Below are 27,506 nucleotides of genomic sequence, written 5' to 3'. Positions count from 1 at the left end.
GAATGCATTAAATTGATCAAAAGTGACAGTAAAGACATAATGTTACAAAATATTTGTATTACAAATAAAGGCTGTTGTTTTGAATTTTGTTTTTATCAAAGAGATCTGGGAAAAAAACAGAAAAACTGTTTTCAACATTGATAATACAAAATGTTTCTTGAGCACCAAATCAGCATATTAGAATGATTTCCGAATGATCATGTGACACTGAAGACTGAAGTTTATATATAAATCATTTTATACATACACACTTTTATATTTAATAATAACATTTATCAAAAATGTGATAAATTCATATTTATTTAATAATATAATTTGAACAATATATATATACCATTTTTCTGTCATTGGAATTCAGAATGGCACTTCCTTGTGTTAAAAGCTGGGTTTTTGGGGGTTTGTGCTCTTAGGTCACTTAAATCAAAAGAGCTAATCCTTATATTCTATGCTGACACTCAACCCTTCTTCATGGCAGATGAGGATATTCATGTCAGTGACAAAAGTGGATCGAATTTTTATTTAAGAAGGGCATCCTTGTATATCACTATGGAAACCAGCATTGACACAAATACAATAGTAGGCTTAGGCTACATAAAGCACAATGGCAGTAATATACAGTGATGGTTTCATACGGAAATATCATTACACTTTGATATAAATTATGGTACCTGAATGATCACCATGGTATTGGTAAAATATGTCGAAAATATATGTTGTTTGCTGACAGTTTCTCGACAGCTTTGCCTCGCTTCTACCACCTCAGGACAGGGAGAATTATCTTCTAATGGATTGCTTGTTTTTCATATCCAGATAGGACATGATGTCTCATTCCTGCCCTTCTGTACCTTTGATTTCTTCACATTAAATTGGGCCATTCATTCATTGTGCCAAAATCCCATTAATATTTTCCACTGATGTCAAAGATATTAAAACTGGAAGTCTTCAAAAGTCTAATATGAATACAGGCTCTTTGTTTAGCTGGCGTCATGATGATAACGATCATTGTGAAGAGCTTTAAAAGCTTGCTTTCTTCAACATGACAGCACTGAATACAATAGAACTGAGTAATGGATTGTGATCCCTGTCTGTTTTGTAATTATTACTGCAAAATTGCCAAACTAAATATTCACAAGCACATCTGAATTTACTTTATTGTTAAGAAACTAGGAAAGAAAGACCTACAAAGTAATACAAATGTGTGTTTGGGGGGATAATAACATGGGTTGTTACATTTAATTAAATTATCTTGGACATAAATTCCATTCAAATATCTTTAATAAAAAAAAGAATAACTAACACTGAAAATTAGAGTATGTGAAACTAACTGCTAAGACTCATTAGTGTTCAGTGGGTATCACAGAGACATATGCATACTAATGAGTAAAAACAAATACAATTAATTAAAACTAAAAATATCTTAAATAGTCTTCGCATCCACCTCAATCACATAGCATAGTGATCTAGGTTGCTGTTCGACTTAATTAAATTCGTTCCCTATGGTCTCTCTCTCAAACTAATTATTGCAAAGAGTCATGCACTTGGAATCACTGTTGTCCCATGATCCTTTGTGCCGTCATGATGAATGGACTCCTCACATTCCATCCTATAGCCTCTAATATTCTCACTGAACTAGAAATATGTGTTCGGCAGGTCTATTAGATACCTCAGCTTATGTTCTTCATGTAACTGATCTTAAACCCTGCAATAATGAAGCGAGGGGCTGAGGTATTAACTTTAAGTTACACTGCACCAACAGATCCGGATCAATTGACATTTCAAATTAAATACTTGTATAAAACAGTTCGCTGCTCTGTTGATAAGTACATTTACAAGTGTAATTAAATAAAATGTGTAAAAAAGAAATTGGAATAGTTCACCCAAAAATGAAGATTCTGTCTCGATTGTTTTATATATTTTACATGAGTACATGAATGCAGACCATGGACATTAAAGTGAATGTGCTCAGTTCATTTGTTATAAACACGGACTAGCTTGCTTACCAAGATTGTGGTTAAAGAGAAAATTCTGTCATCATTTATTCAGTTGTCTACTGAACAAAAAGAATATTGGTAAACAAACAGTTGATAGACCCCCATTGACTTTTATTGGTTTGGTTACCAACAAAATGTCTGGTTTGGTTACCATTTTCGTCAAAATATCTTCTTTTGTGTTCAGCAGAAGAAATTGATACAGGTTTGGAACAACTTCAGGGTGAGTAACTGATCACAGAATTAAAATTTTTGGGTGGACTATCCCTTTAAACCGCCGCTCCGCTATGACAGTAGTCAGCCTGAAAGAGAAATCTGATCGTATAAGCGGACACTTTAACTATAGTGCCACTCGCATCAACGATGAGAGAAAGTAGTTGTGTTGGATAATGAATCGTGGTCAAAACAATGACAAAATTATTCATTGGACCTAAAATTGAGCTTGGTGGTTGTTGCTTATGTTGAGCAAATCTTTTTAGATTTATACTGACACCTAGTGTAGTGGATGCAGATTTACACAAAATCAAATGTTTTCAATTACCAATAATATTGTAGTCACCAATGCCATTGTAATGCATTATCAGCCATCATTAACTTATTCCATTAGCAAAATTGTCCAATAACAGAGGCGTTACCGAGATAAAGTCAGTAGTAGCCTATTCAGCTGGTCATGTGATCTCAACATGGCAACCCCTAAATTAGTTTTCATTAGTTTGAGCTTGATTTTGCCAAAATTACTTTTTTCTGTGTAATGAGGGGAAAAAATTGACTTAGTGCACCTTTTAAGTGCATTCTTCCTGTTTATTTGTGTGTGAGAATCATTCCAAATTCAGCCTCTAATGGTTTAGGATTGTGTGTTATGTAAAGTTACAGGAATGAGAATAGCTGTATTGATGCGTTGTAACCAAATTAGGGAAACTGTGTGTAGCTAAAAGCTGTGTAGAGTGGTATTGTGATATTATTTCCCTGTATGGCATGATTGTGTGTAACCGGAAGGCTCCGCACGCAGGTATTGTTGTCTTGTTTAGCTGACTGAACAGCCATGTGTGCGTTTAGCTGAACGCTGGGTTGTGTGTTCCTGACAGAGGTGTTGGTGGCGTCTGTTTCCCCCTCAGCAGTGACAGAGACAGGATGAAGAAACACATGCTCATAACGCCAAGGATTGCGATGGCAGAAATCAAGGCACTCGTCACTGAATTCATTTTGAATGGAGGTCCGTTTAACTGTGCTGAAACACACACACACACACACACACACACAGTGTTAGGGAGATTTCATACAATATGTAACCCACCGTTCAAATACTTATCGCACACTCTTTCTTTCAATCCTCTTGTTCATTTCTTGATAACACCACCTGCTTCTACCCTCTAATAACTTCTCACTGTTGGAAACCCCTCCAACTCATCGTTATTTTGGTCATGGCTTTAAGCCGTGACATCCTTTGAGGAAAAAAACATTCCTCTATATTTTCAGGAGGGAGTAAGCGTGCTTTTATCCTCCATCAGAAATGCTACAGCTCTGAGATAGAAGGATTTAGCCTTCTTTTTAAAGAGCTAAAGGAGGAAAAAGGAAGCCTTACCTAGTTGGGAATTATTGGTGGGAGTTTCATCTGTGGACAGAGGAAAATTGTTTTAGTGAGATGGCACATTTATTGCCAAAAGACTGATTTAAAGTGCCAAATCATGTCTCATATACATAACAGGCTCACTTTGAGAGTTGAGATACAATAACTTACAGTGTACTCAAAGGTTACTTTTTAGCAGTTTCTCTGGGAATCATACCTGTGAGCTAGTTGAGCTACAACAACACTACATTATAGTTCATATCGTACCACTTCTGGTGATGATGGGTCCGGCGGTCATGACTGCGTTGTCAGAGGCCACACCGGTTCTTTCCGACGTGTCCCTTTTCTTCCTCTTACCGCAGATCTGTCAGGATGGCAATATTTGTGAGTAATAAATGAGCACAGTTCCAACTTGAAATTTCTTTGCTTTTATATATAACAAAGTTATATTAAATAAAGGAAATTAAGCCTATTATTAATAACCAATTAAGATTTTTTTTTTGGTATAACTTATCCTAACAAATTCTCATTACTTAAACTGAGCTGTTTTTGTAATTCCCTTTATTCTCACTGGTGACTCATTATATTCTCAGCATAAATTAAAGCCAAAACTGCATGACGCATATATAATTTGCAGTTTTAATTTATTTTCACATTTAAAAAAAAATTACATTACTGTAATGTCCTTTTTGTTTGATTGTGTTTTCTATATTTACTTCTGAAGGATCTCGTGACACATTTAAGACTTGAGTAATGGCTACTGAAAATTCAGCTTTGCCATTACAGGAATAAATTACATTAAAATAAAAGATTAACAATATTTCACAATAATGCTGTTTTACTGTATTTTTTATCAAATAAATGCAGCCTTTGTGAGCATAAGAAAATCATCTCTTTTTTTACATTAAAAAAACCTCCCCAAATTATGGAAAAAAAAAGAAAGAAAATATTGTCACAATGCAAAAAATCTTGAAAGTCATTTTCTTTAAATAAAGAATTCAATATCTTATTTATTTCTTCAGGTTTTAGGGTGAAGTATGACCCAGACATGTTGACACGTTTCACTTAAAGCAGACATACTTACAGGCAAGAGCATGGGGCAGTCGTCAGAGCGACACAGCTTGGTTACGCAGTGCAGAAACACAGTGGACATTTTCTGGTTCTTGTGCTTGACAAAGCGGAACACCTCAAAGGAGAAGCGGCCCATCTGGCTCTTCCCGTTCTCAAACACTGTTGTCTGCGGGTCCTTATCGCATCTGCTGGACCAGACACAAGATACACTTAGCATTCAGCTTCAGTTCTGCTTGTATACACCCACATATGTGCAAGCACACCCACATATCTGAAGAAAACATGGAATTACCCAAAGAAAAGGTCATATCGGAGTTCATCATTAGGATTCCCAGAGGGAGTCGTGTAACAGTAGTCCATCAGAACGTTCCACCTGTGGAGAGTGACATGCGTGAATCAGTCACTAAAACATGGATGCTTGAATAGGAAACCGCCCTATACGACCAAACCACTGTTGTTTCATATAGAAGTCATTTTTCTTATCTCCACTCGGGACCCATAATAATCTTTCCCATTCATTTTAGTGGCGCCCTTCCCTAGCCCTAAACAAGGCCGGCATTGAGTCACTCAGCATTCTTCCTTTAATTGACTAAACTAGTTCTGGATCTATCAGATATAAGAGAGGAGGTCATTTAGGGAAATGCTCTAACAATGCAGTGAAAGTCCAAAGACCTCAATTTACATTTGACCTCCATCAGATCGTTCAGTATTCAGCATCATATCTACAATATGTTTTAGTATGTTGGGCCTCCTTGAAAGATACTCTTCTACGATACGTATAACTGTGTAACTGTAGTTTACCTCCTGTCTAGGTTGGTTGCTTTTACGGCGGCGAACACTCGTGTCTTCAAAGTAAGTCCAGACATTGGGATGGCAAGATTCTGGATGTATGTGGAGTCCTTAAACATTGAACACCACATGTTAGGATTCCACACATGTTTGATGAAAAATTACTCAATTATTTGCTCCAAAAATATAGAAATACATACAAATTTAAAAACATTAAAAAACATAAAAACCATACACCACACACATGCATTTATATATATATATGCATAAAAATGCATGTGTGTGGTGTATGTTTTGTTGTTTTTTAATGTTTTTATTTATTTGTATTTCTATATTATTATTTATTGTAGATTTACAATATATATATATATATATATATATATATATATATATTACCACTATATACAATAAATAATACATTTAAATAAATATTATATTATTATATTATTTATATATTCTTTAAAATCATTTAAGAAATAAATTATAAATCATTATTATGTTATAACTGTTTAAGAAAATTGTTTGGAAGTCTCTACTATAGAAATGAGCGAAATATAGCATAAAATTATAATAATAATAATTTGAGCCATATCAGACATAGGACTGGTCTGACCTGGACACATTCCAGTATTTCAATAATTATTTCAATAATTATCAAAAACAGAAAAACAATATTTAGTTTATGTATTGAGCACAGTGCAAAAGACGTAGATAGATCTCTATATATCGCTTAATTAAAAATGATACTGATGTTCTACTCACGTTGTATAGAAGTAAATTCAGTGTGCTCACAAAAGTGCCATTGCTGTCCTTCACTGATATCGCTGCAGCTGACCTTCGAACAAAAGAAGCTATTAAAACATAATAAATATATTTTGCAGGCCAATTAAGTCTGAAAGGAAAACTTGTGTAATAGTTTTTCCTGATTTACTGTCTGATGTCCTTGTAATCAACCGTGCATTAGGTTTTACAACACCCTGCATTCGTTGTGCATACTAATTGAATTATGCCTCACAATTCAGCCCATTAAATCTGAACAATAAGTGCTAAATATTTTACAACATGCAATTTGTTACCTTTTTATCTTCCCTCAAAATATTGTGAATGATTTAGCTTGGATTTGTAAAAAAAAAAAAGGACACAATAATGCATTGGTTTTAAAAAATGCAGTACTGAATTATATAACGTCATTCTACAGTGATGAAGCCAACTTACGAAGCAAGCTGTGTGTTGTTGACCAGGTATTCCAGTGGGTAACTGCAACTGAACTTGTAAAGCAGTCCTGGTAGGTAGCTGATGACCGTTGGGGGATCCGGAGTGTCAATGTATCCAGCTATATTCCCAATCTGAACCAGGGAAAGATTCCCATATGCGTTGGGCCCCTGAGCTGTCGAGACCTACAGACACAGTGGCACTAAACTGTGATTGCTCTTCCTGAAACTAATGTACCTTCACCTCCATAATCCTCAGCCTTTTTATCAATGCCGGATCTCTGCCGTCACCAAACCAAAGATAAATCCACCTCACCACAGATGGTCTTCATTTATAATGGCCAAACTGTCATAAAGAGATACTGTCTTCCCAAACACAAGCTGTTTTTTAGCATTTACTGTAACAAATGTGTTTTCCTACTAATGACTGAACCTGAAAGGAAAGTTCTGGGTCCTCAAAGGGATATGCTAATGTGAGCAAATGATTGTAGGCCGTTTCTTACCACCAGTGCGTTTCCGCAAGCCTCCAACGTGCTGAGACTGATGCTGAAGAGCACAACCGTTGGGAACGTGTTGTTGTTGATGAACCCTCGGCAGTGGGCATCACCGTGACGCCCGTTCAGTGCCAGGTCAGTGTCGGTGTAGCCAGAGAAAAGCACCGGGCAAAAATTAATCTTCAGCGTAATGGTTTGCACTCCACAATACACGCTGATGTCCCGCTCAGCTATTCAGAGAGAATGAGATATAATTCATTACGTGTCACTGATTAAATGCTTGCACACACAAAAAAAAAGGAAGAGCTCACTCACCGGGGAAGCGGCTGTGAAAGTTGGCATCGCAGTTGAACCCATTGAATTGCGCATTGACTATAAAAGTTTTACTTACAAGCAAAAGAATCACACACAAACGTTCCATTTCAGCGCCTGAGAAAGACAATGTATGAGCAATTTCTTTGGATTCATCAGAAGATGCTTCTCTTTCTGAAATCAGAGAAGAAATGCATGATTAGACTCTCTTCAAAAGGTAATTTGACTGCATTGTTCTGTAATTATGCTATTAAAGGAGAAGAAAACGGATATAAAATGAGAAATCTGATACTTTTGTTGGAGCTTCTGTTCAATTTGAAACCAATAATGAACGTAAATTGCTCTGAAGTGCTATTGCACAAACTTTGGGAACAAATCAACTCACCTCAATTTATATATTCAAAAAGCTGCAAATCTATTCAAACAGATTCACTTCCTGTAGGTATTTGTTAGTATGATGCTTTTACACAGAGTTCTGCGTGTTTCACCCTGACCTTGGTCCACTTTTGCCCTCCGTCTGCTTTAGCATCCCTCGCTCCGTTTCGGAAGACTCACCCGTTTCCCTGGCAGCTGCAGAATCAGCGGTACTCCATCTGTTCTCGGCTGTGGCGCGAGACTGACTGGATTACCCAGCATCTCGGCAAAACAACTAGAAACACGGCCTTGCTCTGAGGAAAAAAATTAAACATAAGAGATTCATTATTTGAACACGTCAACAGCAAAAGCGCTGTCTGGGGGAACATGGGAAAGTCCATCAAAAGTGAATGTGTTATACAAATCCTTTCACAGGCCCAGAAACATGAGCAGGTTTTGAAGTTTCCCACTCATATCCTTTCTGCTTGATCTTGCTCTGTCAGCGCTCACAAGTGGCCCCACGCCGCATGTGGTCTGGGAGGGGGGGGAATTATCTTTTCATCGGCTCCGGGACTGGGCTCGTCGCTGACTGAGCTGGCCTTTCTGTGTGCCAGGACGGTCTGGGTCGGGACCAGGATTGTCTGGACGCTATAGATGCTTTGTTTGGCCCGGCTCAGTCAGCACTTCCCCAGCCGCCTCCCATGATGGTATCCCACCTGTCTGGCCGTGACCCCCCCACCCCCTTTCCGACTGCTACTCTTGGCCTTACGTCAATTGTTGGCTAATGTATATGAGAATCTATATCACAAAAATTGGGGTCTTCTGTAAACAAACACTCATGTTTCCATTATCTACATACTTCTAGTGATGGATGCTTGTTCCAACCCCTCCAAATTTATAGCAGACTAATATTTCATCAAATTAGCTGCCATTTAGACATCATCGTTTTTAAAATGCTTTTAATCAGCATGATTAATTGCCTTAGAAATGTCTCTACGGTCCATCCTTGCAGCAAAAGGGGAAACTTGAATGATTTCATTGTCCGTTCTTACCTGATTAATCAAAGCTCAAGATGTCCGGGCTGCAGGCCAGCTCCAGCTGCAATACATCATCAGAAAAGTCGCTTGTCAATCTGTGCAAAATACAAGAAATCCAAAGGAGACGAATTTTTGAAAACTATGCAATACCATCTCAAACTGTTCAAATCCTGCTTGGATCTTACAGAGACACGAATCGGATGAAGCTCGGAGCCCCTTCGGCTAGAAGTCAAGTCTGACGAAGTTTGCCTCACGTCTTAGAATTTCTTCAGATGGAAGGGATTGTGGGTAAAATGGAGCTGTTGGTCTATAGCGGGGCAATTCAGTACTTGCGATAAGTATCTCTATTTATGCGCTTCCAGCAAATGTCATTCTTTCATTTTTCACACTTGAATGTCTCTATATGGCAGGCTATAGTGCTGTTTATCAGTGTGCCACAATCTCAGTCACCTTGGCAAGATATCAGGGCCAGCAGAACTATTATTACTGTAAGGATTTACACATGTATTATTGCATGTACACTCTAGGATAGCATTTGAGAATATGGAAAATAATTTGGCATGCTTTTAACATCTTCTTCTTGGGTCTAGAACAATTACAGGATGATTTTATAGTTTACGAATTAGTTTTGGGCTCATTTTAAACACTAAATAGAATGATGAAATGGCCTATCAAAGCCACCGGCAGGAATTGTGTTTACGAACACATTTATACCTTATCGCAACACAAAGGCTGTATCTATTTTTATCTGGCTGGCATTTGGTCTTGCTTCATTTTCTTGTATTTGTTTATTTATCTGATGACTTTATTCAGAGTGCAATGAATAATGTGGGTCATTATTAGGAGGTTAGTGAGAAAGTCAGTAATGCAATATAAAACCGACAATAACAGGAATGACAATGGCATATCTAACCTTTCTTAAGGTCTTTGGTGTAACCAACAATAATATTTGATCACCCCCTCTTAACAGAATACGATCTGCATATCTTGTATCATAAATCAGACACATGGCTCTTTTTTAACAGGGTACAAGTAATTACTGTTTTTCTACTAGCCGTGTGAAATGCCATCAGTTGGCTGGCAAGAAGGTGTCAGGCCCAGTGCATCAATCACTGTGGCCTGCATGGAATTAGGAACTATAAGCAATCTGTCTCTGTTTGGTTGTCATGGTTATCCGGCAGACAGAATACGTCTGGTCTAGTGAGACAAAAAAAGCAAAAGAGGAATTTCAAACCAGGGAATACACTTTTGGTGGCACGCAAACGACAAACATTTTGGATAATTGCCTCTATCTCTCTCAAAGCGTCACCAGATGATGATGAAGAAAAAGAAGAAGAATGCAGACTGAAAATAAGGTTTAAAAGCAAAAGCAAGTGCAAGTGCAAAACAGTGGCCAACAGAAACACATACAACAACCGACAACCACAGACTGAAAACCGAGGAACTAAATACACAGAGACAATGAAATGATACCGAACAGGTGTGATGATAAGATGAGTGTCCATGACAACTGATGACTGGCGGGAAACTAAGATAAAAAAAACACACATGTGACTGATGAAAACAAACTGAAAGTCCATGAAAACAGAATCTAAAAACAAACAAAACTGAGTGCGTGTGACACAAAGATTCTGTTGCTTAATTGTGCCATGTTTATTTATAAGGGTTTTATCTGAAGGCACAGTTAATTTAAACTTATTATGATGTAAATTTTATTTGAAATCTTACTGAAATGATTTAAGGCCACAAATTGGCTGTTAATGTTGCAATTCAGCCTACATTAGAAAGACTTTGTTGGGGCTGACTCAAAATCAAGTTCTATAAAACGAGTATAAAATGAACATATGAAAATAAACAACATAATACAGAGGGACCAGAAATACCTACATAAGGGCACGTCCTGATTTTGCCGAGTTGATATTTTGTTGATCCTGGAACAACATTCCAACAATTAGTTCTAACCATGCCCTAAACCTTACCCTACCAATAAGTTATCCCTAAAATCAGAGGAGAATGTGAATAACGCAGATGTAGAAGCACCTAACCCTGGCTGTAAACCTAAACTTGACATAAACTGCAAACATGTCCCTCAAATCTGATTGGTTGATTGGAATGTTGTTCCAGGATCAACAAAGATGTTGATCCAGGAACATGTTGCAATTGGTGAAATCAGGTTCCGAAACATAAGGATGGATAACACAGCTAAAATAGTTTCAAAATGTTCACCATGTAACACCTCTAATATGGAAACAAGTCAGCTGTGAGCAGACAGAAATGGAGTGTGAAAAATAGAAAGGAAAGTCTGTCAGTGACAGGTCTCTGGCCTCTGTCGGGTACAGCGTAGTTGAAAATGTCTTTTCTCTTTTCTGTAGATTGTATTGTCTGTCACAGTGGCCATCTTGGTTACCTCCTAACTGTTCCTGTCAGTAAAGAGAACATTGCTTGTCATCTATGTACTGTAAGCCTTTATCCAACACAGAAACAGTTATATCTGCTGTTGAATAGGGTCATATAGCACATGCTATAGAGAAAAAAAAACATATCCATGTCGAGCATCTGTCTTCTATATCACTTTTCTCCTCACACCCTTATAATGACCCATTTTATACACTGTAAAAAAATATAACAACAAATGTTTTTACATTGCTTTAACTCATTAAAGCAAGTTAAGCTATTTCAATTCAACTTGTTTTTATATTTTATACAAGATTCAAATCATTTTTAAGTCAGTAATGCAATTTAAGTTGAAATGACTTGAACATCCAAGTTGATTGTACTTAAAAATTTAAGGCAGCTACTTTTTTTTCAAAGTGGTCTTTGAGGTAAATCTATTTCTTTAGATGTTCAGTTTCACAATTCAGACATTTCTATTAAAAATCAGATGAATGTGTTGTGAAATACATGACCTTCACAAGGTTAACTTAAGAATACTTGAAGCAATAATTTTAGGTCAGAATGGATAAGCAATATTAATGAACATCTCAATGTGAATTAATTAGATCAGGTTCAATGATTCATTAATTTGTAATTGTTTCATTGTTTTAATATTTTTTTATTATAAATAGTCTAATTTTTGAACTTTTTTTGTTTGTTTTCATTTATAAGGGTTTTGTTTTCATAAGGTTTACTGTGAGCGCTACTGTGTAAAACACCACTCTGAAGCGGGAGGGAGTTTATAGAGTTCAATCACTGCTGGACAGCGTTTGAGGAAACTTTTGTGCATGTGAGAGATCTCTATGGGACTAAACAGACAGAAAAGCTGTGTTTCTGGTCCCAGGTGGCAGAAATCACAGGATGCCTTATTGTTCATGTGTGAAACACAAGCCATGTGGTATTCAGACCTGAGGGACACACCTTTTCATAATGAGCCATATCTATAACCAGCTCTCTCCTCACAGACAGAGATTCATAAAAAAAAAGAACAGCATACACAATATCAGTGTGTCAGGATTGTAATGCATGATCTCAAAACTCAGTATCTGCATTTTTAATAATAATAAATTATATTATATGATAAAATATGAAATAAAAATAATAAGCTATTAATAAAAGCAGATAATGAAAGCTATTGACATTTAGATTACATGTAAAAGGATCCCCAATACTACTAAATACTACTACTACTAAAAATAAAAACAATAATACAATAATTAGTTGTAGTAGCTATACAAATAATTATTTAATATAAAAATAATTATAAAGACAGTGTTAGTACAGTGCAGATAAACGCTATCATTTTTGTAGATGTCAAAGTATCCTGAAAGTTAAAGATAATACTTGTGCAAAATATAAATACAAACTAATAAACTTTCTATAACAAGTTACAGATATCAGTAATAATGATTATAATAATTCTTATTTTTTGACTAATTATTACGATTATACGAATTGGTGTATCAGTACTGTAATGCAGAAAATAATTAAAAACTGCATTTCCATTTAGGGTATTGTTTTTAATAATAAAAGCTATTAGCATTTGGTGAAGATTACATGTCAAAGATCCTGAAAGTTATATATTTATTATGTAATAAATACAAACTCGTGAAATGTTCTTCAGTGTTCTGGTAAAATATGTACTGTAAATAGAAAAAGATGACATACACCTGCGATCTCTCAAATGGATGTTGTCGAGATGCTCTTGAAAGTTTGTGAACAAGGACACAAAGACCTGCATGTGCATATCGCCCCCTATGGAGGACCAAACCTGCAGAAATTAAAAATGAATAAATTAATAGATAAATTAATAAATAGATAAATAAATGTGATAAATAGATATATAAATGTGATAATAGGAAAATAAATAAAGGAATAAACGACTTGATAAAATAAATATGACTCATTTTTAATCAAATTAATTTTTATATTAAAAATATTTTTGTTATTCCCCTTAATGTATTATTTTCTGCTTTTATACATTTTTACATTTAAAAAATCGTTTAACCTTTTATTTATTCGTTATTAATTTATTTTTATATAGGCTATTTATTCTTACATTTATTGTTTAGATTTATTTATTTATGTATTAATTTATTTATTTCCACATGTATTTATTTTTTGATTTATTTATTTATTGATTCATTTATTTTTACATTTCCATGTGTAACATGGAAATGAGGAAGGCGGTCCTTGTGTAGCTTCAGTGCATCATTGGCTGAGAGCTCACGAATAGAATCGTCAGGCCAGATAATCGATAGTAAGGAGATTTTTCACACCCAGGGTCAGACACCCAGTGGATGGTTGGTTTTCTAGTTTAATGACTGTTCTGTAATAGATCTTGACTCTAAATAACTGAAATGGTTGCTTTTCTCAACCACCAATGGCTTCTAGGAAAATCGGAACAATCCAACAATCCATGGTTCATTCACGGCACAATGTTTCTTCCTGGTTTCCACGCGCTGTTTGATCCGTTAATAACGGAGAAATGGGAATGTTTCTCTCTAGATCTCGCAGCGATGTTATTACTTCTGTGGCAAATTAATGCTTTCTTTACTGGATCTCTTATTAGCGCTGTGTAGTAACAGCGTCGCATGATCGGCTCGCGCTGCACTGGTCCAAACTGATAAACGGTCCGTCAACCACACAATAACGAGCAGTTTCGTTCCGCTTGCATTATGTTTCCCATTTGATGTTGGGCACTGTTGTGGTCGCGCCGGCGTCATGAGCGCGCTTGCCACGCGCAACGCGCCTACATTTGAAATAACGAAATTGTAATTGAAATCGGCATTGTTAGCATATGATTTAAAAAAAAAACGTTTTTATATAAAGTAATTAGTAGAACACGGATTGTTAAATATGTACATAGGGAGGGAAAAAGGTTGGGAACCACTGACTTCGATCATACAATTGTCATAAAAAATGTTTAATAAAATATTATAGAAATTGGTGGTTATTGTTCAGTAGTTTTTTTTTTTTTTTTGCCAGCTAAAAGCAAGAAAAATAAAACACGTCAAGTTGACAGGTCAGAATTGTTTTTATTGCACTTCTGTTACTATCCCCTTCACTTCTAAAATGATGGCTGGTTTGTTTACTTTCCTACGCGTTCTAGATGAAGTTGCAAGACTACCGTATTTACGCCTTACAACAGAGGAAGAGGATTTGCAAGACGAACAAGCTTGCCTTTCCTCTGGCTGTTCTTCGACGTTCATGTTGGCAAATATCTCTCCTAAAACATCGATAAGCACATCTAATCTAAAAAACACATAGTATTTAATGCGTTACCAACTTCATTTGCTAAATTGCGCAACTCTCTAACGTTAGCTATTTGTAAAACGTCCGCCATAGTAGGCCACACACCTGTCACCACCACCCGACGTCACTATACAAAGCCAGAGTAATCGAGCAAGCGCTTCATCAACGATGAACCAATGGTAAGCAAGACCAACCCACCTAATTATCATACAAGACAAAGAAATGTAAAAATAAATGAATCAATAAATCTAAAAATAAATACATGTGGAAATAAATAAATGTATAAATAAATGTAAGAATAAATATAAAAAGAAATAAATAACCAATAAATAAAAGTTAAAACGATTTTTTAAAAATGTATAAAAGCAGAAAATACATTAAGGGGAAAAATAATACAAAAATAAATTAATTTTATTTTCATATTTATTTTATCAAGTCGTTTATTCCTTTATTTATTTTTATATTATCACATTTATTTATCTATTTGTCACATTTATTCATTTATTTATTCATTTTTAATTTCTGCAGGTTTGGTCCTCCATAGCCCCCTACCGGTAATACTGCAACACAATGAACACTGATGCCACCTGTGCAATACAGTTGATATAAGTCAATCTGCTCGGCCCATTTAACACAGACGAGTATGGCGGCAAATCAATGACAATAATAAACGAGCGCACAGCTGATGCTGGCGCGCGCGGTAAATGACTTTCGCGAGCGAATAACAGATCTACACGCGAGGAAACGGGAACTCGCGAGCTCATTCAAGCCCTGCACGCGCGCAGACATCTCCTCTGCACGCAATTCAAGCCCTCGCGCGCACGCAGACATCTCCTCTGCACGCAATACAAGCGATCGCGCGCGCGCATGATCATTCCCCACGCTCTCGCGCTCGATCTGCTCTCGCCTGCTGCTTTTGCTCGCTCGAACACTTTTATTTTTGGCAGTCGAGGGGCGGGGCTTACTGTTTTAATAACCTCAAATGTCATTGGTTACATCCCTTTTCCCGGAAGTCACTTGTGATTGGACGCCTGTGATTGTCAATCAAGAGCGGCAAAGGCACGACCCAAAAGCTGGTTGTCAACCACTGTTAAAAACAAAGAAGAAGAAGACAATCACTTGACTTAAGACATGGCTTCATTAACGGAGCAGATGCATGCTTAATTTGTTTTTATTTTATTTATTTATTGTTGTTTATTAATGTGTAATGTGATTTAATGCATTGTTAATATAGAATAGATTCTTACCAGAAACTCTTGCTTATTGATATAAACACATAATTTATCTTTCATCCAAAGCCCTTGTTAAATTTACAACTATTTAATAGACACTTTTTAAATTTCTGAGGTTCTCAGAACCAATATAATTTTGGTTGGGTAAACGCATGGTGAATGGGAGGGAGCATAGTGGTTATGTAGTGGTGAACTACAGCATATATATCTTTGCATTCTCATTTTGCTCCAATTTTTTAAAAATATTTTAATACAAATAACACAATTAATAGTGTTATAAATATAAAATGTAGAAAATTGTAAACATTTTGGTAGATTTACAATGCGAATAACCATGGAAATGTGTCATTACAGTCTGTAAATATCTCTTAACAACACAAGAATGCAATCACTACCCCTAAGACTAGTGCACTGTAAAAATGAAAACATAGATTTTATTTATATCTAATTAATAAAAATGAGGCAACAGATTACAAGCAATATTATTAATAACATTTAACAAATTAGAATTGAGTAATAATTAATCAAATTAATTCCTTAAATGTTAACCATTTAAAATGAGTAAAAATTTAAAAAAAAATTACAACACAAGAATGCAATCACTACCCCTAAGACTAGTGTAGTTTCTGGTAAGAATCTATTCTATATTAACAATGCATTAAATCACATTACACATTAATAAACAACAATAAATAAATAAAATAAAAACAAATTAAGCATGCATCTGCTCCGTTAATGAAGCCATGTCTTAAGTCAAGTGATTGTCTTCTTCTTCTTTGTTTTTAACAGTGGTTGACAACCAGCTTTTGGGTCGTGCCTTTGCCGCTCTTGATTGACAATCACAGGCGTCCAATCACAAGTGACTTCCGGGAAAAGGGATGTAACCAATGACATTTGAGGTTATTAAAACAGTAAGCCCCGCCCCTCGACTGCCAAAAATAAAAGTGTTCGAGCGAGCAAAAGCAGCAGGCGAGAGCAGATCGAGCGCGAGAGCGTGGGGAATGATCATGCGCGCGCGCGATCGCTTGTATTGCGTGCAGAGGAGATGTCTGCGTGCGCGCGAGGGCTTGAATTGCGTGCAGAGGAGATGTCTGCGCGCGTGCAGGGCTTGAATGAGCTCGCGAGTTCCCGTTTCCTCGCGTGTAGATCTGTTATTCGCTCGCGAAAGTCATTTACCGCGCGCGCCAGCATCAGCTGTGCGCTCGTTTATTATTGTCATTGATTTGCCGCCATAGACGAGCCTCGTCCTGGAACCGATCAGTGCTTTGGGCCTTGAGCATTAGTGACTCATTCAATCTCTGAGACCTTCCCCTCTCCTTTTCCTCAGTTTGAGTTCTAATTACACCAGTGAGATGAATATTGGGATGCTTTACAGCATGCACATATCAAATAGGTATGCTTTTACAATATGTGGGTAGGCTATTTACATGGTGGTGCACTAAAAAAACGACTAGTTTAATATATTTTTCTTGAAAACTCGCATTCACGTGGATTCCCTCTAATTCAGTCACACTTTCTATTTACTTGAAAGATATTCACAAAATGCTGGTGCATATTGTACTTGTAGTAAGCAGTCAATATTGGAATGCACCAAGCTGAACAACAAGACATACATTCAAGAACAGCTTAGTTTCTGCAGGCAGTTAGGGACGCTTACAAACGGAACACAACCATATGGTCAACATAAGTATAACAAACTACTGTAATTTGCGTCAATTATTTAAGCTCAGTATTTATCGATTGTAATATTCTCAAGTAGGCCTAATGTTTTCTGTACTTGCATATTTTTATCACTAGATGTCTCCCTTTTGTAATGCATTTTGTAAGGAAAGAGTCAGAAAGCCAAAGTAATTCTTGCACTGAGGGAAATTAATGTAAAATGCTTTATGTATTTGATTGCCTCACACAAGTCAAACAGCTGGAAAGGAGTAATAAGTAATTGATGTATTAATTGATCATAAATGATGAAAACTGGAAAACTTTATTATCCCTTTTTTAATCTAGATTATTATATTATATTAAATTACTATATTATTGTGAAGATTTCTACTGAATACTGTCTATGTGTGTGTATACTTTCTAAGCTACTTGTAATATAGCCTACATATTTAATTATTTTTTCAGTATTAGGCTAAATAAAGACGTTTAATTAATGACATGTCTATTATGTTAAGGAAAATATTTAAGAAGTAGAAGAAGATAAATATATTTCACAGTCACTATATAAAACCATGAATTCTGTTGGATAAATACCGTCACGTGAACCGTCGCCTTAGTAGATAATACATAGAATCTGTACATCTAGAGCCGCCATTTTGGCTCACAAGCCAAATCGTAGTACTTACTTTCTACTTAGTGTGAGGACCCCGGCCTGATGGTTAGAGCCAACATGGCGTCGTTACGCACAAACCATCCAACATCCATATAAACCTTGGGAGGATCCTCTGAAAAGAGGAAACAGACCCGCCATTTTCCTACGAGCCTTTTAAACCCAGCAGGGGGAGGCAAGATCCGATAGGAGAGCCACTGAGGAGGAAAAGGGGGAGTTAGAGAGAGGGTGAGAGGAGAAGGAGAGGGAGAGGGAGAGTGCGTGACAGAGGGGTTGAGAGAGAGGACGCTGCTGTTAATAGAGGAGGAAACGTTTGGTACGTAAATGTCGCGATCAGCTGACGGCATACATACAGAGCAAACTTCATTTGGACTCTCTAAAGAGCCGGATGCGTCTTCCTCGCAATCTCATTTCTTTTCTCCCTTTTTTCCCAGTCAGGTGGCGGAACAGCGCACATCCCAGGGACTACCAGCATTGCCGTTGGATTTAACAGCACGAGTAGATTTCCCCCCCTCTTTTGTTGTTTTCCCCCTTTTTCTGTTTGTTTAAAACTGCGAAGATGTCTGGACAAAGCATAACGGATCGGATAACGGCAGCGCAACACAGCGTTACCGGTTCCGCGGTGTCCAAAACGGTGTGCAAGGCGACCACGCACGAAGTCATGGGGCCAAAGAAGAAGCATTTGGATTGTAAGTGTCATGGGATTTTGTACTATGTTGCTGTCGGACCCGCGTTTGAAAGTTAACGTTACGTCAGTCACTCGTCGCCCTGGGAACGAGAGGTTCGGGGCTCGAGGCCTGCAAAAGATTCCCGTTCAGTGCTACTCGTTTTATTTAAACAGCTTCCTCCAGCGACCTTTGCTGATGTTCAACCTGTGACTAGTTCTCATTTGTGTCCCCTTTGCATGGAGTTTTCAGATAGCATGAGTACAGTGCCGCGCATTTAATGATTTAACTTGCTAACTAATAATTAACCACATTTGAAAAATGAGCCCATCTGCTGTCTAATTAGGACACTTGCAGATTGAGTCGAATGGATTCATTGAGAAATCTGATGATTGCAAACAAACGTGCATTCGCTGCACAAGAAAATCACTCATACTTTCTGTCTTTTGATTTGGCAAAACGAAAATGCAGCATGTTTTATTAGTCACTTTACCATATGACTATTGTGGGTTTCTTTAAGGAATGGTTAAAAAAATGCTGTCATTATTTCCTATCTATCTATCTATCTATCTATCTATCTATCTATCTATCTATCTATCTATCTATCTATCTATCTATCCTTGTGACATACACCTAGTGGGAGAGTTTCCATATAGTTCAAATAATAGGAATCACAGCTGTCAAGCATGTTTTTCAGTGATGAACAAAAGGGATAGTTCACCCAAAAATAAAAGTTCTGTCATTAATTACTCACCATCATGTTGTTCCAAACCCGTAAGACTTTCGTTCATCTTTGGGAATGACATCTGAGAGCTTTCTGTCTCTCCATAGACAGCTACGCAACTACCGCTTTGATGCTTCAAAAGGTTCATAAAGAGATCGTAAAACTAATACATATGAATTGAGCAGGTTTAGTCCAAATTTACTGAAGAGACTCGATCGCTTTAATTTATGAAGATTTAATCTAGGCACATTTAACCATTGATCAGTGAACATAAACAGAAGCTCAAGCGAACCTGCTTGACGCGCGAGTACAAACCTACTGGTTCTTTCGACAGCTCAAACGTGCGGCGTAACACGAGAATGAACCTCATTGGTTCCAGTGGAAGCCCAAACGTGCTGCGTAAAAGCTCTTTTATACTCCAGTTCTGATGCGTACATGAACTACTTGTATTTATACTACTGAAAGTGTGTGCTGGGGTCCGCTCGGTGGACGTGTTCCACACATTCGCAGTAGATCGGTGTGTACACTTTCACACACGCAATTTCCCTCCACGAATTATTGCACATCTGACTGTCTTTATATTGTTTTACGACGGATTGTAGAGGTGTAGGTAGCGATGGACTTCTTCACACAGCCTCTCTTCAAATTCGACATCCATGTTGTTTTCCAGCGCAGTTGGTGTTTTTGTAGGACCTCATTGGTTCTTGCGGAAGCTCAAACGTGCTGTGTAACGCGAGAATTAACCTCATTGGTTCTCGAACTTCAAGCGAACAAACTTGAGCTTCCGTTTACTACAACTGATGTGTGAGTTTAATGTTTATATGTGAATAAAAGCCTAAATTCAATCCGTTCATCATATAAAGCGATCGTGTCTTTTCATCAAATTTGGACTAAACCACTCATTTGACAGGGATTCGTTTTATGATCTCTTTACACACTTTTTGAAGCGTCAAAGTGGTAGTTGCAAAGCTGTCTATGGAGGGACAGAAAGCTCTCAGATTTCAACATTTGTGTTCCTTACGGGTTTGGAACGACTTGAGTAATTAATGAAAGAATTTTAATTTTTGGGTTAACTATCCCTTTAATTTTTTGTTTTTTCTTCACACACAGCTATCCAGTTGCTTTAAAAGACTTGGAAAATATAGTTCATCATAACTAAAGTATATGGATTTGGTATTTCGTGGTACTTTTTGGAACTTAAGTTGACAGGTGTCATCCACTTACATTGTATGGAAAAGAGCAGCTTGGACATTATAATACTGACAGACTTTGGAGTCTGCCACACACATTATTGTTTTTCAGTTCTTTAATTAAACGTTAATTTCACAATTAAAGTGAAGAACACGCTGACTGTTAGAAGTTATGCAACATTCCTACTGTGGCAGGTGTTTATTGAGGACTGTGTTGTAATTGGCTCAATCCTGGCAGCGGATGAACTCGCGAGACAGTTCTGTCATGTTAACTTTTAACTTTTTATGTAGATGTCATATTTATTGCTGCGTGAGATTTTCTCAGTCTCCCACAGGTGCTGGTGCTGACAGGTCTCACAGAGCCTGAATGATGCCCAGTGTTTTCTTATAACTCTAAGGAAGAATAGCCTCATTTAGGAGTCAGGACCCATCTTGACCAATTTCAGTCCTGTGATTGATTGAGACTGTTTAGTGAAATCTGAAGCCTTTGATTTAACTCAAACTGTATCGGCAATTAATCAACTGCAGTTTGTTCTTACTTGGATGTTTAATTTTTTTTTAACTTGCAGTAAAATGCTTGATTTTTGATGTGTGTGTGTGTTCCTGTGTTTCTGCAAATGTCGGTGAATGTGGCGCCATGATTGGAGTCAAATCAAGGCTGGTGGCACCACCACATCAATTCTTTCACCGCACTGCTTGTTTACATATAGCTTTTTGCTTTCGTTCCCACCCTACAGTGCTAATTTCCTCATGGCGAAACTATTTTTAGCTAGGTCTTGACAATACAGAATGGCATGTGTGCTGACAGACAGTTTTTAAAGGGGAAGATAGAAGTTCTGAACTCTTAGACTAAGTGGAGGACGGTATGCCTTCCTCCCTTAAAAGTATGTGCTTATGTTAAGTTCTTCGCGATCATTACATCAAGAACATTGTTCCACAGTAGACCGGTTACCCTCAGGTTAGTTCCCGTAGCATGGAGAGTGTGTGTGACGAGGTCTTGTAGGTATTTCAGGGCAGCAGTGCGTTCTGTGCCTGGAGTTTCCTTTGGGACAGAAATAGCAGTGCGTTTCACTCTCCTTCGGTTTGATTGAACATTAGATACAGCTCCGGCTCTGGCTCCGGCTCCGGCTCCGTCCCCCAGCCTCTTTGATTTGGGCCGGGTTTCCGGGGTAGGGAGAACATTCCTCTTCAACTACCCTTATTCCTGAAATGACCAGCTGGCTGAAAAATGTCCTCAATTGTTTTAGTTTAGGAAAACATTTTAGGTAAAAACAACATAGTAAAAAAATAAAAATGCAATTACGTTTAGTCACAAAAATGTCTTTGTACTTTCACTCTAATCTGATATACAGAAAAATAAAGATAAGCGATTTGATTAATAAAAAATAAAAAATCTGAATGTATTTATTTTTTGGCTTATTGCGAAGTTTGAGTTTACCAATTTAAGAGTAACTTGTCTTTGTTATTGCAGAGGGTTCCTGTGCCTTGTACAGTACATTCTTTATGTCCATATATGGACGTCGGCTTCTGTTCCATAATGTCCACCATTATTAGTCAGTAAGGCTTAAGTGTGTTCAGTTGCATTTAGCCTAGGCAAATACAGAGCACTCACTATACTGCTCATGCTTTACTAAATGTAATGCTGGTTCACATTGGTTCAAGTGTGTAATTTCTTCTCTGCTAGCAATTTGAAAATACTAACACCCCCTCCATCTGCTAATGGCAGGGCAATCAGTTGGTCCCGCCCATAATAAAATGTTGCATGCTTCACCTTTTAAAGGGATAGTGCACCCAAAAATGAAAATTGTCATCAATTAGGCTACTCTTTCAATTATCAATTACAATTTTTAATGTAACCTGAGAAATTCCTCCAGAACAAACCTCATTTTCTAAATTTGATGTACTCTATGTATGTGTTGATCAATGTTAATACATATTAACTGAATAAATTAAAAACCCTGAATTGAATCTGTCATAAAGCATTAAACCTCTCCATTTATTCAGATTTTTTTATACAATGTGACAGTGTTTATGAAGCATCAACGTTTTGGTAAAATAGACTTTCAGTGGAGGGACAGCTGATTCTATTAAAAATACATATATTTATTTGTGTTTATAAGATGAACGAAAGTCTTACGGTCTTGGAATGACATGAGGGATGAGTAAATGATGAAATAATTTTAATTTGGTCAACTATGCCTTTAACAGTTACTTAATTTGATTTTAAATCCGCATGCTACTAGGCTATATTGTAATGTAATCTATTTACAAATGAATAAATTTTTTTATTTTAGGAAAAATATTTGACTAGAAATTGTTTTTGATTTTTATATTGGCTATTTTTTTTCTGCAACTCTATAATTGTGTGTTTGAATGCATATGTTTTTTATTTGGTCTTTACAGTGGATGGAAATTTGACTGATTCTAAATAATGGCCCATGGATATAAATAGTGTGCAAACTTCCTTGTGTGCTGATGGTTTGGTGTTTGTAAACTGGTGGATTCAGCATGAGAGGTTGGATGGGTAGCCTAGTTGTTGAATTTATTTAAAGGTGATCATCATCACACACATACACACACACCACCACCATCAACCGCAGACCTTCCACTGTTGTATTTCCATGACTTGTTGAAGCCATGTTGGCTGGCCTTCCGTGCCCCAGTGCTGTGTAAGCAAGTTCTGTGGGATCAAGGCTTATTCTGGGTGCTCATTCATATGAGTCAGTTCTGCAATATGATAGACGCTTCCTAGAATCTGCCTGAGACCAAATGCCACACACACACACACAAACACACACTTTACAGATTTAAGATGCACAGCCACTCCTAGCAAACCTTGTGAATTAACTCTATGCGTTTTTCATCAGCTGTATTTCTTACACCTGCAAATCTCTACTGGGCAGCATGTAGAAGAATGTTTGAGATTATATAGGTTTATCACGCAGTGTAGTGTACTTGATCGCTGGTTCAGAATGTAGTCTCAGCAAAAATGATATTGTTTTGTCCGCCTGGTTAATGCTGAAGTTTTTCAGGATGTGAAATGCATCTTGTCTGATGAACCGTCAGACAGACAGCGGAAATCGGATCAGTTTGGTTGTAATCGTAGATTAAAGTGCTCTCATCTTGATTGGTTACTGTTAGTGTCCATATTTGCAAATACACACTTAAGCCCAATTTTGAGGTTGAAGTCCTGAAAATGGCAGTCTGAATGCACCCGGAGCTTCTGTGCATCTACCAGGTTTTAGGACGGGAAAGCTTATGCAGTGTTGACTGTAGCGTTCTCATCCCATCAGGGTGGTTACGACACCCATTAAATGTCATCTGTTCAACACAGTGACCCCTCGGAACTGTTTTATGGTGTCCGATCTCTCTGGCAGAGATCCACTGTAAGTCAGTCATGTCATGTGAGTGTGTGTGTTTGTACCTGTGTAGAAATGTAGCATGTGACCAGAAAGGCTTCAAATGACAGTTGGTTTGAAAGAGTGCTGACTCGCTGTGCTGTGTGTGAATGGAGACCAGTACAGCTTTTAGAGTCACTGTTTGAACCTCCTAGCCGAGCCCTAAAGCATTTGTAGTTGGCTTTCTTAGTGTTCCATTTCCTAAATTATTGACCCAGTATGCCATTAGCAAAGTGCCTCTTTACCTCACCAGTTTTAAGTGATCAGATATTATGTAACTAGTCACACCAACCCAAATACAGCAGAGATAGAAAGGTTACGACGCCCTCCTTACCGCATTTTGTGTGATGATGATAGATATTTAGGGCATGGATCGTTCTGTTGGGTCGCACTCACCAAGCATCACAAAAAAAGTTCCAGAATAAGTTTAGTCTAAACTAGTACTAGTACTAGTTGGACTGTTTCTTTCAACAGAAGTTCAGATGTTCATTCATGTTTATTTCGTGCTATAACTAGTAGTAAAGACAAAGAGGTGGTCGGTTTACATGCGCACCACATTGAAGAGCACCATAATGGTATTTACTCCCGGTTTCACAGATAAGGCTTAAGCTAGTCCCAGACTAAAATGCATGTTTGATTAGTTTTAATTGAAATCAACTTGCACTGACATATCTTTAAATATGTCAGGGCCATTGTTTTGTCAAGACGCACACCAGTAATGTGTTTTTTCTAAGACACGTTTATAAAAGCTACTTAAATCCCCTAATTGTACTAAAGTCTAATCCTGGCTTAGTCTAAGCCCTGTCTGTGAAACCGTGCCTTATTGTTTTAATTTCATAATAACATTGACAGAATTATGATTATTTTTGCACTGAGTTAGAACAGGGAGTTGATCAGCATTCCTGCTCCCAGACGCCTCCCAAACTCCAGACTGCAAAGTGTCTTGTCCTGGATGAACCCAGTGGACCAGTTCAAGATACTTCCTGCATTCTTGTAGGCCGACAACTATTTGAAATCTAAACAGCCAACAGGAAGTTGTTCCGTAAATCAGAAAAATGTCGGGAGATGATTAGACGGGAGATGTCTGCAGATAGTGTAGTGACTTCAATCAAGAGCTGGATCAGGGGAAATTCGTGAGTCAAAACTCCTCAAGTCTAGTCAGTAGAGTTTTGTTTTCACAGCAAACATGCTACTTCATTCTGAACGTCACTGTCTAAATATGGGAAAAGTCCAGTGGAGAAGCAGTCCAAGTGATTTAGATTTTCTGTTTAGTCATATAAAAAAAACATTTGCTTGTTTGACATTTTGTTCCCAAGTTCACAGCAGTTGTTTTTTTTTTTTTTTTCTCCTTCTGGCACATCCATGTTTATGTGTGGTGTGTTTCCCTGATTTCTGTGCAGCTGTCTCCTTCATTCTCCCTGTTGATCCCCTCTCTCTCTCTCTACCTCCACTTCCTCGACATGCTCTGGATTCTGCAACACTGTGAAGTCAAGCCTGCATTCCAACCCAGATATGTTCTTCTTCCTCTAGCCAGTTAGCTCTGCACATGTGGCATTTTTCTTTGCTTTTACTGGTGCTGAACGGATGTTTATCACATGGTCTGCAATATTGTCTGGTTATGTGTTTTGAAAAGTGATTTACACGCAGCACTTACTTATTCTCTTTTATATATATAGCCTATATATATATGTTTGTGCTTCCCACAGGTTTGAAATATACTTGCGGTGGTAGTCGGGTGGAAAATCCTCTTATTATCCACGGCACAAAAATGGTCTACATGTGACACAACAAATAATGTGTGATTTTAACAATATTTTTATTTAATGAAATTCTTTTTGATTACCGGTACATAATATTATGCATTTAAAATGATGCATTGATATTACAGCATTTCAATGGTAGCGTTCTCCTTGCTTCGTCATAAAACGTCTCTCTCTGTGAATGGGACTCTGGAACTATTCTGCTTGATCACCTGGACCTTCCTGTGCCACACTGATAGCCACTGTTGCTTGTTTTAAACTTTGACCTCCCTCAGCACTCTCACTATGCCGGCAGCGTCACTGACCAACTGGAACAGACAACAAGCTTCAATCTTAGTTTTGTCTCTGCATTTCGTTTCATTGTTGACTGCCTATTGTAATTTCACGTTAAATTGAGACGCATAATAATTAGGCCTAAGGCTTTTGCATTTTATTTATTGCCATTTCAGGTTATACACTAACGTTGGCTACGCTACCTGTGGTGCTGTTCTCCCCTCCTCATTTTCTTAAGTATTTTCTTTAAATATCTATGAATACTCATGTCTGTTGAGTAAATGCATGACAAATTATTACGTTAGTCTTAACTAAACTTAGTAGTCTTTTTCTTTCTAACTGTAATAGGCCCAAAATAGTATAGTTTTTTTAATGATTTTAGTTTTAGAAAATTATAATAACTTTGATACTAGTACAATCTACTTATTGAGTAATATGCGTCAAATAATGCTCTTAGTCTCTTCTTCCTGATGGAGCATCACAGCCAGAAACTACAATAGTTTACTGTGCATTTAATGGAAATTAACTTAAATTAAATAGTTTATTGTGTTACCAAAATGCCAATAATGGCCAGAAAAAAAGTGTGGAAAATGTGACTTTCAATTATAAACAAGCCCGAAATACACTGGGACTCTTATTTTGAATGTCTAAACTATTGCGGACTGATCCTTCGAATTCAGATGAGGGAGATAATATATGAATTCTTACATCCGTCTAAAACATATTACAAAGACTATAAAGTAGACATTGTCATAATTCATCAAACCCTATTTCATATTAAGCAATTGCTTGGCATAAATGTGCACTTCACTGAATGCGAATCACTTTGATGCAGTCTCTAGAATGCCCAACAGCACCGCCTTTTGACATTGCAACGCTCGGTTTAATTTTTTTTTTTATTGAAATCATTGCCTTTTGAAGTTTAATAGCATTGGGCTGTATCGCGATTTATCCATCCCCCAAATATAGGACATCTTAAAATGATCAAGACGTTTGTTTTACCATTTCATCTATTAAAGACTTTGACGTTAAATTTAAGAAAGCTCGCCGGAGGGATTTTGACTAACATACTATTTGGTGAATCACAGGTTACTGTATCTAATCTGATATTACCTGATAACTCTCAAGAGTTCTTCTTGACCAGACCATCTCTTTGACCTGTGTTATTGGTCTTTCCCTTTCCGTCCAGGTTAGTCTGCAGGTATTGTAGGCCCTCTGTGGATCGTGTTTATGTGATGCAGAGCAGGATGCTGTCTTCTATCTGTCTGCGAGTTAAAGCCTTTGAATCAGGGGAGCAATCATTCACTTAATGGTTTCCTGTCCTCTGCCCTCACAAATGGGTCTGCCTGAAGCGGAACAGAGCCCCGATGGAGAAATATACCCATGTCGGCCTCACTATTCTCCATCACTGTTCGCTTCTACCT

The 27,506-nt window shown here is 37.3% G+C and overlaps 2 protein-coding genes across 29 annotated transcripts in view; one reads left to right on the top strand and one right to left on the bottom strand.

Annotated features, from left to right (window-relative positions):
• Positions 1-76: 76 nt before the first annotated feature.
• On the bottom strand, positions 77-19,551 carry zpld1a (zona pellucida-like domain containing 1a). Of its 9 annotated transcripts, none has more exons than XM_079600382.1 (13): positions 19,492-19,551; positions 8,839-8,918; positions 7,988-8,100; positions 7,436-7,606; positions 7,130-7,350; positions 6,631-6,812; positions 6,178-6,250; positions 5,428-5,525; positions 4,919-4,999; positions 4,640-4,814; positions 3,823-3,919; positions 3,571-3,600; positions 77-3,211 (listed from the first exon to the last, which is right to left on the bottom strand). In XM_079600382.1, the coding sequence occupies exons 4-13, from the start codon at positions 7,539-7,541 to the stop codon at positions 2,898-2,900; spliced, it is 1,377 nt and encodes a 458-aa protein (XP_079456508.1). In that variant the 5' UTR covers positions 7,542-7,606; positions 7,988-8,100; positions 8,839-8,918; positions 19,492-19,551; the 3' UTR covers positions 77-2,897. The 9 variants fall into 9 exon arrangements, with proteins under 9 accessions (XP_079456508.1, XP_079456505.1, XP_079456513.1 ...); XM_079600379.1 differs by lacking the exon at positions 19,492-19,551 and adding an exon at positions 18,089-18,224 and having other exon boundaries at positions 7,927-8,100; XM_079600387.1 differs by lacking the exon at positions 19,492-19,551 and adding an exon at positions 18,089-18,224 and having other exon boundaries at positions 77-3,216; positions 4,640-4,811; positions 7,927-8,100.
• The window catches only part of picalma (phosphatidylinositol binding clathrin assembly protein a), a 39,321-nt gene continuing 30,440 nt past the window's right edge, over positions 18,626-27,506 (top strand). For all 20 annotated transcript variants that reach the window (XM_079600375.1, XM_079600370.1, XM_079600360.1 and 17 more), the window contains exon 1: positions 18,626-18,761. In XM_079600375.1, the coding sequence (XP_079456501.1) occupies positions 18,632-18,761 (130 nt within the window). In that variant the 5' untranslated portion in view covers positions 18,626-18,631. The remainder of the gene's footprint in view (positions 18,762-27,506) is intronic.

The sequence above is a fragment of the Phoxinus phoxinus genome (assembly GCF_949152265.1).
Source record: "Phoxinus phoxinus genome assembly, chromosome: 23".
Classification (NCBI taxonomy): Eukaryota; Metazoa; Chordata; class Actinopteri; order Cypriniformes; family Leuciscidae; genus Phoxinus; species Phoxinus phoxinus.
Note: the sequence above shows the minus strand (reverse complement) of the source record. Positions and strands in the feature narration are given on the sequence as shown.

Bases quoted from the DNA above. Each gene is read 5' to 3' on its own strand.
- zpld1a (XM_079600382.1), bottom strand. From the start codon at position 7,541: ATGGAACGTTTGTGTGTGATTCTTTTGCTTGTAAGTAAAACTTTTATA. The intron at 3,601-3,822 runs GTACGATATGAA...CTCTGTCCACAG, and splicing joins ACCCATCATCACCAGAAGTG to ATGAAACTCCCACCAATAAT. The intron at 3,212-3,570 runs GTAAGGCTTCCT...GTTTCAGCACAG, and splicing joins CACCAATAATTCCCAACTAG to TTAAACGGACCTCCATTCAA.